At 38.6% G+C, this 12043-nt stretch overlaps 2 protein-coding genes across 3 annotated transcripts; both read left to right on the top strand.

Annotated features, from left to right (window-relative positions):
• The first annotated feature begins 716 nt into the window (after positions 1-716).
• SCAR2 (SCAR homolog 2) lies at positions 717-8708 on the top strand. Its single transcript, XM_011079199.3, has 9 exons — positions 717-1074; positions 2618-2781; positions 3073-3196; positions 3274-3397; positions 3929-3990; positions 4081-7780; positions 7869-7952; positions 8036-8140; positions 8233-8708. Exons 1-9 carry the CDS (start codon positions 920-922, stop codon positions 8281-8283), a joined length of 4569 nt encoding a protein of 1522 aa, XP_011077501.1. The 5' UTR covers positions 717-919; the 3' UTR covers positions 8284-8708.
• A 784-nt stretch (positions 8709-9492) lies between these two features.
• On the top strand, positions 9493-11227 carry LOC105161501 (uncharacterized). Of its 2 annotated transcripts, none has more exons than XM_011079201.3 (4): positions 9493-9984; positions 10089-10158; positions 10269-10340; positions 11002-11227. In XM_011079201.3, the coding sequence occupies exons 1-3, from the start codon at positions 9808-9810 to the stop codon at positions 10316-10318; spliced, it is 297 nt and encodes a 98-aa protein (XP_011077503.1). In that variant the 5' UTR covers positions 9493-9807; the 3' UTR covers positions 10319-10340; positions 11002-11227. The 2 variants fall into 2 exon arrangements, with proteins under 2 accessions (XP_011077503.1, XP_011077502.1); XM_011079200.3 differs by having other exon boundaries at positions 9504-9984; positions 11018-11227.
• The last annotated feature ends 816 nt before the right edge of the window (positions 11228-12043 follow it).

The following is a 12043-nucleotide window of genomic DNA, read 5'->3' as shown; positions in this document are numbered from 1 at the left end:
CATTATATATGTATATATGTCAGCCCTAAAATGGAATTGAAGAAAGAGTCTCTCTCTCTCTCTCTCTCTCTCTCTCTATCTGTGTGTGTTTGTGTTGAAATTTGTGCCAAAAGCATATGAGGAGCTACGGAAACTAATCACTTCTCAACCTTTAAATTAATCACTCGTCATTCTCTCAATTCTCACATATATATATATACACACACAAACAACACACATATGTTGCAGTGTTGCATGCGTAATTGTCCCGTCCCATAAATCATACATATATACCTCCTAATAGTAATTGACAACAACAAAAGAATATATATATATATATATATAGTGGGGTCCACTTATCTGAAGCCAACAAATATATTTATCTTAATAATAATGAAGATGGGGTTTTGATGCAAGGCATGGTGGTGACCAACCATGATCACTTCTTCCTCTTCAATTTCACTATTCACCCTCCCATCACATAAGTCATAACATAACTCAATGCTCAATGCCATTGAGAGTACATACTCAAAGTCAACAATAAGACAAACCAAATTGAATTATGACAACATCAACCTTAATTCAATCTTCCAAACTAAAATTATCATCAATTTAAGAATTTACGCCTCTCCAAAAAATAACGGATCCACTACACCGCATGCCCACTGTGAACGCCTCCAAACGCGCCTGAGACTTAAATTGCACAACCGCACCATTTTTATTTATTTCACGCATTCCCATCCCATCCCTACAAACCCAACACCCCCATACAAACCATACTTTATAAGTAAAACAAAATTCTAAATAGATTTTTCTTTCTTGTCAGCTATTTAAAGCAGTCAACACTAATCTCCCTGGAGTCCTCTCCTCAACTCTTCACAGTTAAAATTGACAATTGAAAATTCGGTTGGGAGTTGAGATTTCATCGAAGCAAGACAAAATGCCGATGAGTAGATACGAGATAAGAAACGAGTACAGCTTGGCCGATCCGGACCTGTATCGAGCCGCCGATAAGGATGATCCAGAAGCTTTGCTTGAAGGCGTCGCCATGGCTGGATTAGTCGGCGTTCTTCGCCAGATCGGCGACCTCGCTGAGTCAGTCTTTTCTTTTTCTTTTTTTTCTTGTGAATTTTTCTTATTGTTTTTGTGCTTGGAGTCTTTTGGATGAAATGTCAGGAATTGAGGGTTTTTTTCGAGGCTATAATTGTCAACTTGACACCTTCAACTCTTTATTTTCTCTTTCAGCTTCGTGTTGTCCTGGAGGTTGTTTTTTTGTTTGAATTTTGGTGTTTCTGGAAAACAATCTTGGTTTATATTTTCTTTTTGTTTCCCAATTTATTAGCTTTGTATTGTTTTTGCTGTTGCTTTAAATTCAACTTTGGTATTTTGCATAAAATGGATGTACTTAGGGGGTTTTATGTTGATAACTGAGACGTGAAAACCTTACCGACTTGGTTGTTAGTTGTCGAGTTTGAACCCTTGTTCTCTGTATCTACTCCTTCTGCAATGTTGGGGTTTTATGACATGTGAGGAAATTAGGAATTATCTGTAGGTTATTGTACTGCTCATAGACCAGGGCCAAGTTAGTTTTCAGTTGTTTAATTTCTAATTTGTAGCTTTTAGTATTCGGTTTCGTGACTGAAATTTGGCTTGAACTAAATGAGTGGAATTAGTGATATGGAACTTACGTTTGTATTTTTTTCTGTATTCAACAAGTCTTTGTATTGACATCTATTTTGAAGTTATCGTCTTGGTCACTGATGGATGTTTCTAATTTTATTTAGTTTTTGTTTGTACTTGGTCTACTGGTTGTGATCAAACTGGAGGCTTTTGTTGCTATTTTTTACTATCGAGATTCTGTGCGTGCATGATGTTTCCATACAGTTATCCACTTATCCCAGATGCTGACGGTTTTTTTATGGATGAGAAATGATGTAATGCGAAATGTATTTCATAACTTTTGTAAAACTAGGGTGTGTTTTGAGCATCAAATGGGCAGTGGAAATAGAACTTATTCAAAAGTCAATTGGCCTTCTGATAAGTTATTTCTTCTCTTGCATCTGTATTCCATCTTGCTAAATGCATTGCTAGAATGATTGGAGCAAGAAACTGTGAATACATAAAATGTGACCTCGATTGACCATTTTTGGCCGAAAAATGCCGTATTCCACCTAGAGTATATTTAACGCAATCTAAATGTATCCTTGGATTTCAGTTCCTGTGTTTTTGTGTTATTTGTGTATGTTATAGAACATATTTATGTTGTTTACAACTTCATCAAAGTGATTGGTGAGAATGGAACTTTAAAGGTTATCATGCTTCCTTTGGGAGACCGAGCCTAAGCACCTAGAAGTTCGTATTGAGGTTATCAAAACTTCATAGACCTCTTAAAGTTAGAAATTTTACTAAAAGAATGGGTTACCCCCCCTTGAAAGTTTTGCATTGCATGGCTGATAATCCATCAGTCCGGCCATCTGTGCTTCTAAATCTTTCTTTTTTCTTGAAGAAGTTCATCAGGTGGGGAGCTATAGGTAACCCCATAGAACTTGTCAACAATCTGTGGCAGTTTAATGTTTTGGAAATATTTGCTGTCAGTGGGAAGAGCTTTTTAATTGCTTGTTTCTTGTGACTATTGAAGGTTTGCTGCAGAAATTTTTCATGATCTACATGAAGAAGTGATGGCGACTGCTGCAAGAGGGCACGGCTTAATGATCAGAGTCCAACAGCTTGAGGCTGAGGTTCCTTCCATTGAGAAAGCATTTCTTTCACAGACAAACCATTCCTCATTCTTTTACAATGCTGGTTAGAACTGCTCTTCTTTTGGTTGTTTCCCTGCATCAACCTCTCTGTTGCTTTTTTAAGGAATTCTTTACATGGATCCTTCTTTTTGCTGCTGTTAATAAACCTGGTTATATATGGTATAGTTTTTTTCTTCAGTATTGGTGATAATGTTTCAGAGTGGTTTTCAACTATGGTTCTTGTCGGTTTCATTGTTTATAGTAGCTGGCTCTGCTTACGTGACATCTTCAGTTAAATATGCCCGAACTTTCTGATTAGATGTAATTGTGATGGGTTTAAAATATTATGTTTCAGGTGTTGATTGGCATCCAAATCTACGTATGGACCAGAATCTAGTAACTCAGGGAGATTTACCTCGATTTGTAATGGATTCCTATGAAGAATGTAGGGGTCCTCCGAGGCTATTCCTCCTTGACAAGTATGATCTGTTGTTCACTTTGATGTTGACTAATGTATCTTTCTCAAAAAGTATCTCAAATGGAATCAACAACTTAGGTTTGACGTTGCGGGTGCTGGAGCATGTCTAAAACGGTACACCGATCCTTCTTTTTTTAAAGTGGAAAACCCTGAAGTTACTGGTGCAGATGTGCAGAGGGAGAAGAAGATCCGCAAAGCAAAGGTAATTCCTTAACGTAGATTTAGTTCCCCACAATTAATGGATACTGCTGCATAGAAGTTCTTTGCTCCCAAAGTTAGCATTTGGCTTTGCAGCGATGGTGTGTGTGTGTGTGTTTCATCACAAATCTTAAGATATAGTAGTATAAAATATCCAAATTATGACCAGAATATTCTAAGAATTCTTGTCCTGACTAGAATAGTTGCGTTGGTGATTAATTTTCTTTCATCTCAGAAGTTCATCAATTCTCTTATATTAATGTGAAAATTTGATTTTCATATGGCTGACATTGATGACCCCTCAATTGCACAATCATCAGATTATGCTGCATCAGGTAGTATAATGCATACCTGGATAACCGGAATACATGGCAGCAGTGTAAATCTTCAAGCTATTTCTTTTTATTTCTCTTCTTATCAAGAAAATGGAGAAATTTGTCCAATAATAAGTGGACTCTTTGTCACACTGCCTATGTTGCCCAGTTATTGATATGCATTCCGTGCTAATATTATCATTTGTCTGCATATTCAACAGAAGAAAGGGCCACGCTGGAGAAATGGAGAAACCCCTGAAGTTTTACCTACATCACATGCCAAGTGAGATTATGTTTCTTTTGCCACGTATGATCTTTTCAGTGGTTGCTCAAGGAGTAAGATGTGTCTCATATTTTATACTAACTCTTACAGACTCCATCAGCTTTTTCTTGAGGAGGCAGTTGACAATGGTGTTAACAACTCTACACGTCGTGTGAAATTAAAAAGGAGGCTGAATGGATTTCCATTTGACACAAGAACTGGGAAGAGCTACATGGAGAAAATATTGAAGACTCCTTCGCCAGAGCATAAAATGCTTCAAGCAATCACTGTCAGTTCACCATTGGAGTTGCCTGCAAATGATCACAATGGATCTGATCTTAAGGTACTTGATGTCAGATCAGTTAGGCCTGCTACAGAGAACATGGGGAGAAAAAGAAGTCCTCCACAACCAGATAGAGTGGAAATTATGTCGAGTACATCCATGTATGAGATGAATGAGCTTCCTGCAGATGATAAAATCTGTGATGCACCCAATTCATATCTTAATGTCGTAGCAGATGGAATCTCATCTACTCTTGATGAGGAGACTGGTCAGAAGGATATAGCTGTAGATGGAGAGGGCAAAACAGAAGGCAGCTTAACTGGTTATCAATCTGATGATATTGCCAGTGAGATAGACAATTATGTGGATGCACCTTCAACTATTGAGTCAGAATTGGAAACAGACTCTGAGCTCAGGGTGAAGAAAGATTTTACCTCCTGCTATATTAGAAGTGAACTGTTGATTTCTGATACAAATGAAGAACATCTTCACACGCAGTCATCAGATTCCCAATCAACTGGTGATTCGACTATATCCGATGAGGGAAGCAACCCATCCAAAAAAGTTATAGCTGGAGGTTTGTCTTCTGGTTCTCAGAGAATCTCAGCTGAAAACCCACAAGTGGAAAAATGTTCTGGTGAAGGATTTCCATCTTCTGATATCCCTGACATTGCGATACTCGATGCATCATCTTACCAGAAAACTGCTTACGAAGATTTTCCAGTAGCTCAACCTCCAAGACCTGTGGTTTCTGATGGTACATGCACTGGAAAAGTTGAAATCACCAACCACAGGCCTAACTTTGAGCAGCTGACCTCTAATTTCTGCAGTAATGATTCAACATCCATTTTTCCACATTGTGATTCAGAAGGCAGCATGAGAGAAGATAGGGCAACGGGAGCTATGTCAAATGAAGCAGCCTCAGTAGAGGACCAAGAAATGGAAAAGAACCTGATTATGCATTCCCCAAGTTCTCCCAGTGTCTCTGATTCCAAATCACAGTTAGGAGATGATTCTCCAGTAACCTTTTCTGGAGAACATCTAGTGAATGAGCCAGATGGTGAAGATGCACCCAGTGTTTCTACTGTCTCTGATATCCTCTCCGACTCCACGAATGGTCCAGCTGCAGTATCTGCTTATTTGGTGCATGAAGATGACTCCAATGTGGAGGATGTTAACCAGGTTGAGAACATCACTTCTGCATTAAATATGTGCAATGATCTTTCTCGGAATAGACATGATACTGCAGAGATGATTTCCGCTGAGAGACAAGTTCCAGGTATTTTGGATGATGAGGTACTGAAGTTGCCTGAAAACTTTCCATCTGAGAGTACTGATATGGAGCATAACCAAGAGTATATTACATCAATGGTTTCCACTGGAGAAACACTGCACAATGATTTGGATAATAAGGAGTCGAATGTTGTTTCTGATGCTTCAAATCATTATTCATGCATCAATGAGGCATCTTGTGGAAAGGAACTTGTGGATTCATCATTTTCCAGTGGTGAAACTGTAGATGCTGAAGACCATTACTCTCATAGCTCTGTTGACAATCAGATTACCTCAGACACATTGATTTTATCACTTGTAGAAGACACTCCTGATTGTCCTGAGGCAAGTCTTGATGCTAATGTCAGAGTTGTTATTCTTGAAGAGCAGGCAACAATTGATGTAGTTCCTGAACCTGGAATTCCCAGATCTTGTGAAGTTGTGGGGTTGCAGGGCTCAGGGACAATGGATGATGTTACATGCAATGATTCTGTAGCTCTGGAAAGTTCATGTTGTACTCCACAAAATCTTGAAAACCTAACAGATACACCGGCAACTGCAGAAAAAGACGGGATCAACCAATACAGGGGTGCCACTGGACTAGAAATTACTGAAATGTCTAGCTCTGCAGATGTGAAATCATCGGATGAGGTGCATGTGGTGTTGGATGAGGCTGGTTCCAGGACATATCAATCAGAGAGTGCAGAGGCAGAGATGGCTTCTTGTGTGCCTACAGGTTCTGATGATGCTATTATAGAGAACGATAATTTACCTATGGGTCTCCATAAATTGGTCAAAGAGCATATTCCTTGCATTGAGGATTCAGGTCTGGATGTGCTTGCGAATGACAAGGATAGTCTATCAGGAAGTCATAATGAATCTGGCTTAGTCGAAGAAGGCGAGAATTCAATATCAGGTGGTCGTAAGGAGTCACGTTTGGTGGAGGAAGTGGGTGAAACAGAATCTGTTACATCAGATTTGCACACATACTTCTGCAACACAATCAATAATGATCATCCCAAATCAGAAGAACTAGATACTGTTTCTAATCCATACGTGGACTCTGAAGTTGAGCACAAGTTCAGTTTTTTCGGTGCTACCCAGATTCAGCCACATACAGGGCAAAGTTTCATGGAGTCAGACAAGGACTTTTTCCAGCAAACTGGTGTCAGAAATCAAGTTTCTGACGCCCTGTCGTTACCTGTTGATTATGGCACTGAAGAAGTGATGTTACTTGAAATGATTGAGTTACCACCTGATCAACTTAATCAAGAGTTGCTGGATTCTGGTGAAAAGAGTTCAGAGTTGTCATCTCTATTGCCCATCAATCCCCAGCAAATGCTAAGTCATGATGATCTCAAAGGAGACAACAATTCTACCTTCATGTTTTCACTTGTTAACTGTCAGTCGTCAACATTAGAGCTTCCGGGAGTAAGAAGCTATGACAATAATATCTCTGGGTATCCCCAGGATTTAGGTTCCACACTTCCCCCAACTAGTTTTTTCTCCGTAACAAATCAGATCAATTTAGATGAATTACCTCCATTGCCACCTCTCCCTCCAGTTCAGTGGAGGATGGGAAAGCTTCAGCATGCCTCGGCTACCACAGAGGGAGAGAATGTGGAACACAAGGAATTACCCTCAGAAGATATCTCCTCAAGTATCCCATCCACTGATGATCTTAGTTCTCCATTTCAAGTGATGAATCACACTCTGACGCACAAGCAATTACCCCCAGAAGAAATCTCCTCAAGTTCAGCATCCACTGACATTGTTAGTTCTTCACTTGAAGAGATGAACTTCTCTCTGAAACACAAGGAATTACCCTCACAAGAGATCTCCTCAAGTACTGCATCCACTGAAAACTTTAGTTCTTCACTTCAAGAGATTGACCACTCTCTGAAACACAAGGAATTACCCCCACAAGGAGTCGCCTCGAGTACCACGTCCACTGACGATGTTAGTTCTTCACTTCAAGAGATGAACCACTCTCTGATTCAGATTGTCCCCGAAACCACATCAAAAGAAGTGAAGGCTGAGCACTCTTCTATTTCGGAGGCTAACTCCATACATGAGACAATCGACCTCCAACCAAGGACAGAAAATGACCAGAAACAGCTTGTCGTGCCTACTTTGGAGAGTGTAGTTACACCACCAGCTGAGGAAGATGGAGTTGCAAATGGGATTCGAATGGTGAAGCTGCCCCGGCCTCGCAATCCTCTCGTTGATGATCTTGCTGCTCTTGATAAGAGCAAAGTAAGTACACTGAGGTTCCTCATTCTTAATTGAATGCATAAATTGGTTTCTCATGTGCATATTATTCAAAATGTCAACCATTCTGCAGCTACGGAAAGTTACAGAACGAGTTAGACCTCAACTACAGAAGGTAGATGAAAGAGATTCACTTTTGGAGCAAATAAGGGCCAAGGTAAGAGTAAATGGATTGATTTTTTGTTTAATGTTATTTACCATTATTTTCTACAAAGTACTCACTACCCTTGATTGGGACAGTCCTTCAACTTGAAACCTGCAGTCACAACAAGGCCTAGCATTCAGGGTCCTAAAACCAACCTTAAACTTGCTGCAATTTTGGAAAAAGCAAATGCAATTCGCCAGGTCCCTTCTTTTTTCTTTCTAGAAACATTGATGTTGTAGTTTTTGTGCCAGTTAAACTCAAATTTATTTATGAAAGTGATGCAATATTACAGGCCTTGGCTGGTAGTGATGAAGATGAAGAAGATAATTGGAGTGACTCGTGAAAATCATCAGTGGCTATATTTCATAAAGCATTCTGTAGATGAGCAGAAGGTGATTTGTTGTACCTTCCTCTACCATGAACTATAAACTCATGTCTTGATCCTTGGGTCCATTGTTTCCAATCCCCTCGTGCTCTCTGAAGAAGCCAATTATGGATGTCGTTTCCAGCCAACAGTGACAGGTGGGTGTAAATATGTTTGATGCACGGACAATGCAAGGCTCAAGCTTGTATGATTCAATTTGTATGTATATGTTTGAGGGTAAATACTTACATTGTTTTCCGCTTATCATAAGATGTATTTTTGCACCAAGTACAAGAAGAAAATAGTAATTGTCGAAACTAGTTACATTTCACATTCACATAAATTGTATGGAACTGAAATTCACTGGTTGATTTATTGATGAAATCTGGTAAAGTTGGAGATGATGTGAAGCGGATTCTTCTGCGAGCTGATCTCCTATATATCTTCCGTTAGAAGATGACTGAATCTTAAAATGCTCCAATATAGGACTTTTTTGTGCAATGTATTCAGTTGTGGAGAATTGGAAATGTCTTGAAGCAAGGAAATGTAGGCAGTCGGCTGGATATGTTGACAAGTGACCGGCCACCACCAGTGTGGTCCTCAACGGATATAGACGGTAGGCAGAGGCAGGGATCCACTTTCCCTGGAAAAATCAGTTCTCCTTGGATATTTTCTTGGTGGTTTTGGAAAATTTTTCTTTCAAATTCAGAGCAAACATGTAAAGAAAGGTTTCACTGCTACTTAAATTAGTTAAAAGAAGGGAGGGACACATGAAAATAGCAGAGTGGGAGATGGATTACAAGTTTAAACAGTGAGACAAGAAGACCTCAAAAGCATTTGGGAGGACCTTTGTTGTTTCTAGCTTAGGTGGGTTTATTTGTGAGTGCAACGAGAGAGAAACATTTGTGGTGAGACATCATTGTCAATAGGAGCGACGTGTGGACCGTTCTAGTTTCTAATTTATTACTTGGGGAAAATTAAGGTATATGGAAGTGAAGATACGGAAGGTCTTTTACTTGAATTGTCTTGCGATTTTGATGTTGGACCTCCTTTCCATGGGTCCCGGGATGGAAGAAGTATAGGCCCACAATGCCTAATGTTTAGCGATCCAGTTCCATCCCAGGTTCAGATTGGTTTGTCCAAAACTGAAAGAAGTGATTGGCATTGGCTGAGGGTCCGAGTCCAAAAGCTGTATGTATCCTTTTCCATGACACTGAACGGGAGACCAATAAACTTAGTCACCCATCCCATCATCATTCATCCCCTACCTCAAAACCCTCCTATCTATGTACCTTTATTGTCCAAACAAAAACAAAAAATAGTCTTCAATGACTCCAACAAGAGATATATGCATATACATATATATATATATATACACAATTAATTAAGAAATAGTTAGTATTCTTTTGTTTCTTTCTTTATATTGGAAAATCATCTTCACAGTTAAGTTAGTTCACCCAAAGGAGGCGGAAGCTGAAGGATAACTTTGCTAACGCGAAGTGGATGGAGGCGGAGGAAGGTGGAGAGCCAAGGCTGCCGCTATCGGTGGTGGTTTCTGATTGCATAAAGCGGTGGTTTCAAGACACGCTTAAGGAGGCAAGAACTGGTGATATCAACATGCAGGTCCTTGTGGCCCAGATGTACTATAGTGGCTATGGCGTTGCCAGAGATGCTAACAAGGTTTTATTTATTTATTTTTCTCTTTTATATTTCCAACAATTTTCCCTTTTCGGCTTATACTCGGCTATTTTGGTTTTTTCTGAATTATGGGATTTGAAACTTAGGGAAGAATTTGGATAACAAAGGCGTCAAGAATGAGGTCTTCAGTGTGGAAAGTTAGCAATAAACGTCCTGGTGAGCTCCGGTGTCCGCCTTAACTACCAGATTTCAACTTTTGTATTTCATAGTATTCTTCGTCTTTTGGTTTAAAATATCAGATGTTATGCAATTTGTGACTATTCCAGGTTATAATGCGAGTGATTCAGATTCAGATGAGATGGCCGGTGATTCTTGAGTTAGATGCATTGTAATAGAAGGTGCGTTGCATTTGTAGCTAGCTCTATATATGTGGTAGTCTTCCTGCTGTGTTAATCTGAAGGTTGATTCAATTGGTAGGTAGTGTACGTAATTTGTAACTTATCATTAGTAAACATCATGATATTATTCTAGATTCTGAATTTGACACACCAGTTACCATTAATTCAGCTGATTTTTTTTTTCTAAAATCAGATTGTTTGACTCTCTTTTCATAATTATTTTTGTGCCAAGGGCTTCTGATCTTGTTGACACTAATTTTTTGAAGGCATCAAACGAATTGCTTACGATATTATGCCATCACATATACATCACTACCACATACAATCATTGTCAAAAGATATCTAAGCACCTGCACCAACCAACATAGAGTGAATTAGATAACTAGTCTAAATGGGACAAGCTTGTTGGCCCAAATACCATAACATATTGGCTCTAAATTTCATCTTAGCACATTCAATTACCATTTTTAGGGAAATTATGCAAATTTGTTCATGATCTTACCCTTGTGTTTGGTAATGCTCGTGTTCTGCATCAGGAATATTTCTAGCATTGATTGGTCTGTGTTTTGCTCTTGCGTCTTGGTTGGGACTTGTATTTATTGTTGAACAGGAACGGAGATTATTACTACAGATAGATAGATAGATGACTTAGCACTGGCAGTCTGAACTTTTTGCAGGGTCCTGAAGTGAGTTGGTGATGGTCTCCTGCCTGGCGAGATGAGAATTCATGGCTGCTAAATTTATATTATATTATTGGATGGTATTAGGATGCAAGTGTATATGTAGTGATTTGTGATATATGGACTGACAGTTGTGGATTAAGATGTTGTGATCATATTGGCAGGATTTATTATTTGTTTTAATCAGAAAAATTAAGATGTAGTGAATGTGCTGCTGCTGCTGTCGTTGTGATGGAATGATAAATACGAAGTTTAGTTTATATAATATATAGGATGTGAAGGGAAGCGAAACTCAGATCATTTAGCAACATAAAAAGGATATGCTTGAATTTGAGGGGATGTGCAGGTTTCGTTCTTTGTTTCAAATGTTACCAAAACAAACAAGTGAGGGTGAGGGTGAGGGTGAGGGTGGTGAATAATATTATTCTCCCCATAATCTGTTTTTGTTAAAACAAATAAAAAAAGCTAACATTGTTTGTGTAGTAGTCTAGTAGGGCGTTGCCACTTTTTTCTCCTAGAAAAAGTCAAAGTGATAGACTAAATCAAAAGGCGGAATTACATTATTATTTAGATGATGATGATGAATTGATAACAAAAACATTGCAGGTCACCAATTTGATTTATTGGGTGCTGCTACTTTTTATGTTTAGTTGGCTTAAATTAATACTTGTTAATTTAGGATGGGTTTTTCATGTTTGTTTTGGAAATATAAATATGAATGATGAGTTTACTTAATGATTTATCAGTGTCTGATGAATATATAGTTGGAGTCAAAGTTCAGTATAACAAAATTGTGAATCACTAGTTTGGCCTATGCTCTTCTAAATTAAGATATAACATATCACTACTCAACAATATCTATTTTACATAATATAATTTTTTGAAACAATTAATTTATGATTGAAGACATTAAGAGCTACTAATATTATAATATTATAAGTGTTGGTTTGAAAAAGAAGAGGAAATTAATATAGTGATTGTGAATGAATGGGTGAGTCAGCCGCCGAAAAGCGGTCAAACCCA

This window comes from Sesamum indicum, linkage group LG5, assembly GCF_026168435.1.
Source record: "Sesamum indicum cultivar Baizhima isolate 11 linkage group LG5, ASM2616843v1, whole genome shotgun sequence".
NCBI classification, from domain to species: Eukaryota; Viridiplantae; Streptophyta; class Magnoliopsida; order Lamiales; family Pedaliaceae; genus Sesamum; species Sesamum indicum.
This window is presented reverse-complemented; position numbering and strand designations above follow the sequence as displayed.

What these genes read in the sequence shown, in the direction of transcription:
- LOC105161501 (XM_011079201.3), top strand. Translation starts at nt 9,808, where the DNA reads ATGGAGGCGGAGGAAGGTGGAGAGCCAAGGCTGCCGCTATCGGTGGTG. An exon ending in TTGCCAGAGATGCTAACAAG is followed by an intron (nt 9,985 to 10,088) that starts GTTTTATTTATT and finishes TTTGAAACTTAG; the next exon opens with GGAAGAATTTGGATAACAAA. An exon ending in AGTTAGCAATAAACGTCCTG is followed by an intron (nt 10,159 to 10,268) that starts GTGAGCTCCGGT and finishes TGACTATTCCAG; the next exon opens with GTTATAATGCGAGTGATTCA.
- SCAR2 (XM_011079199.3), top strand. Translation starts at nt 920, where the DNA reads ATGCCGATGAGTAGATACGAGATAAGAAACGAGTACAGCTTGGCCGAT. An exon ending in CAGATCGGCGACCTCGCTGA is followed by an intron (nt 1,075 to 2,617) that starts GTCAGTCTTTTC and finishes TGACTATTGAAG; the next exon opens with GTTTGCTGCAGAAATTTTTC. An exon ending in CTGCTCTTGATAAGAGCAAA is followed by an intron (nt 7,781 to 7,868) that starts GTAAGTACACTG and finishes ACCATTCTGCAG; the next exon opens with CTACGGAAAGTTACAGAACG.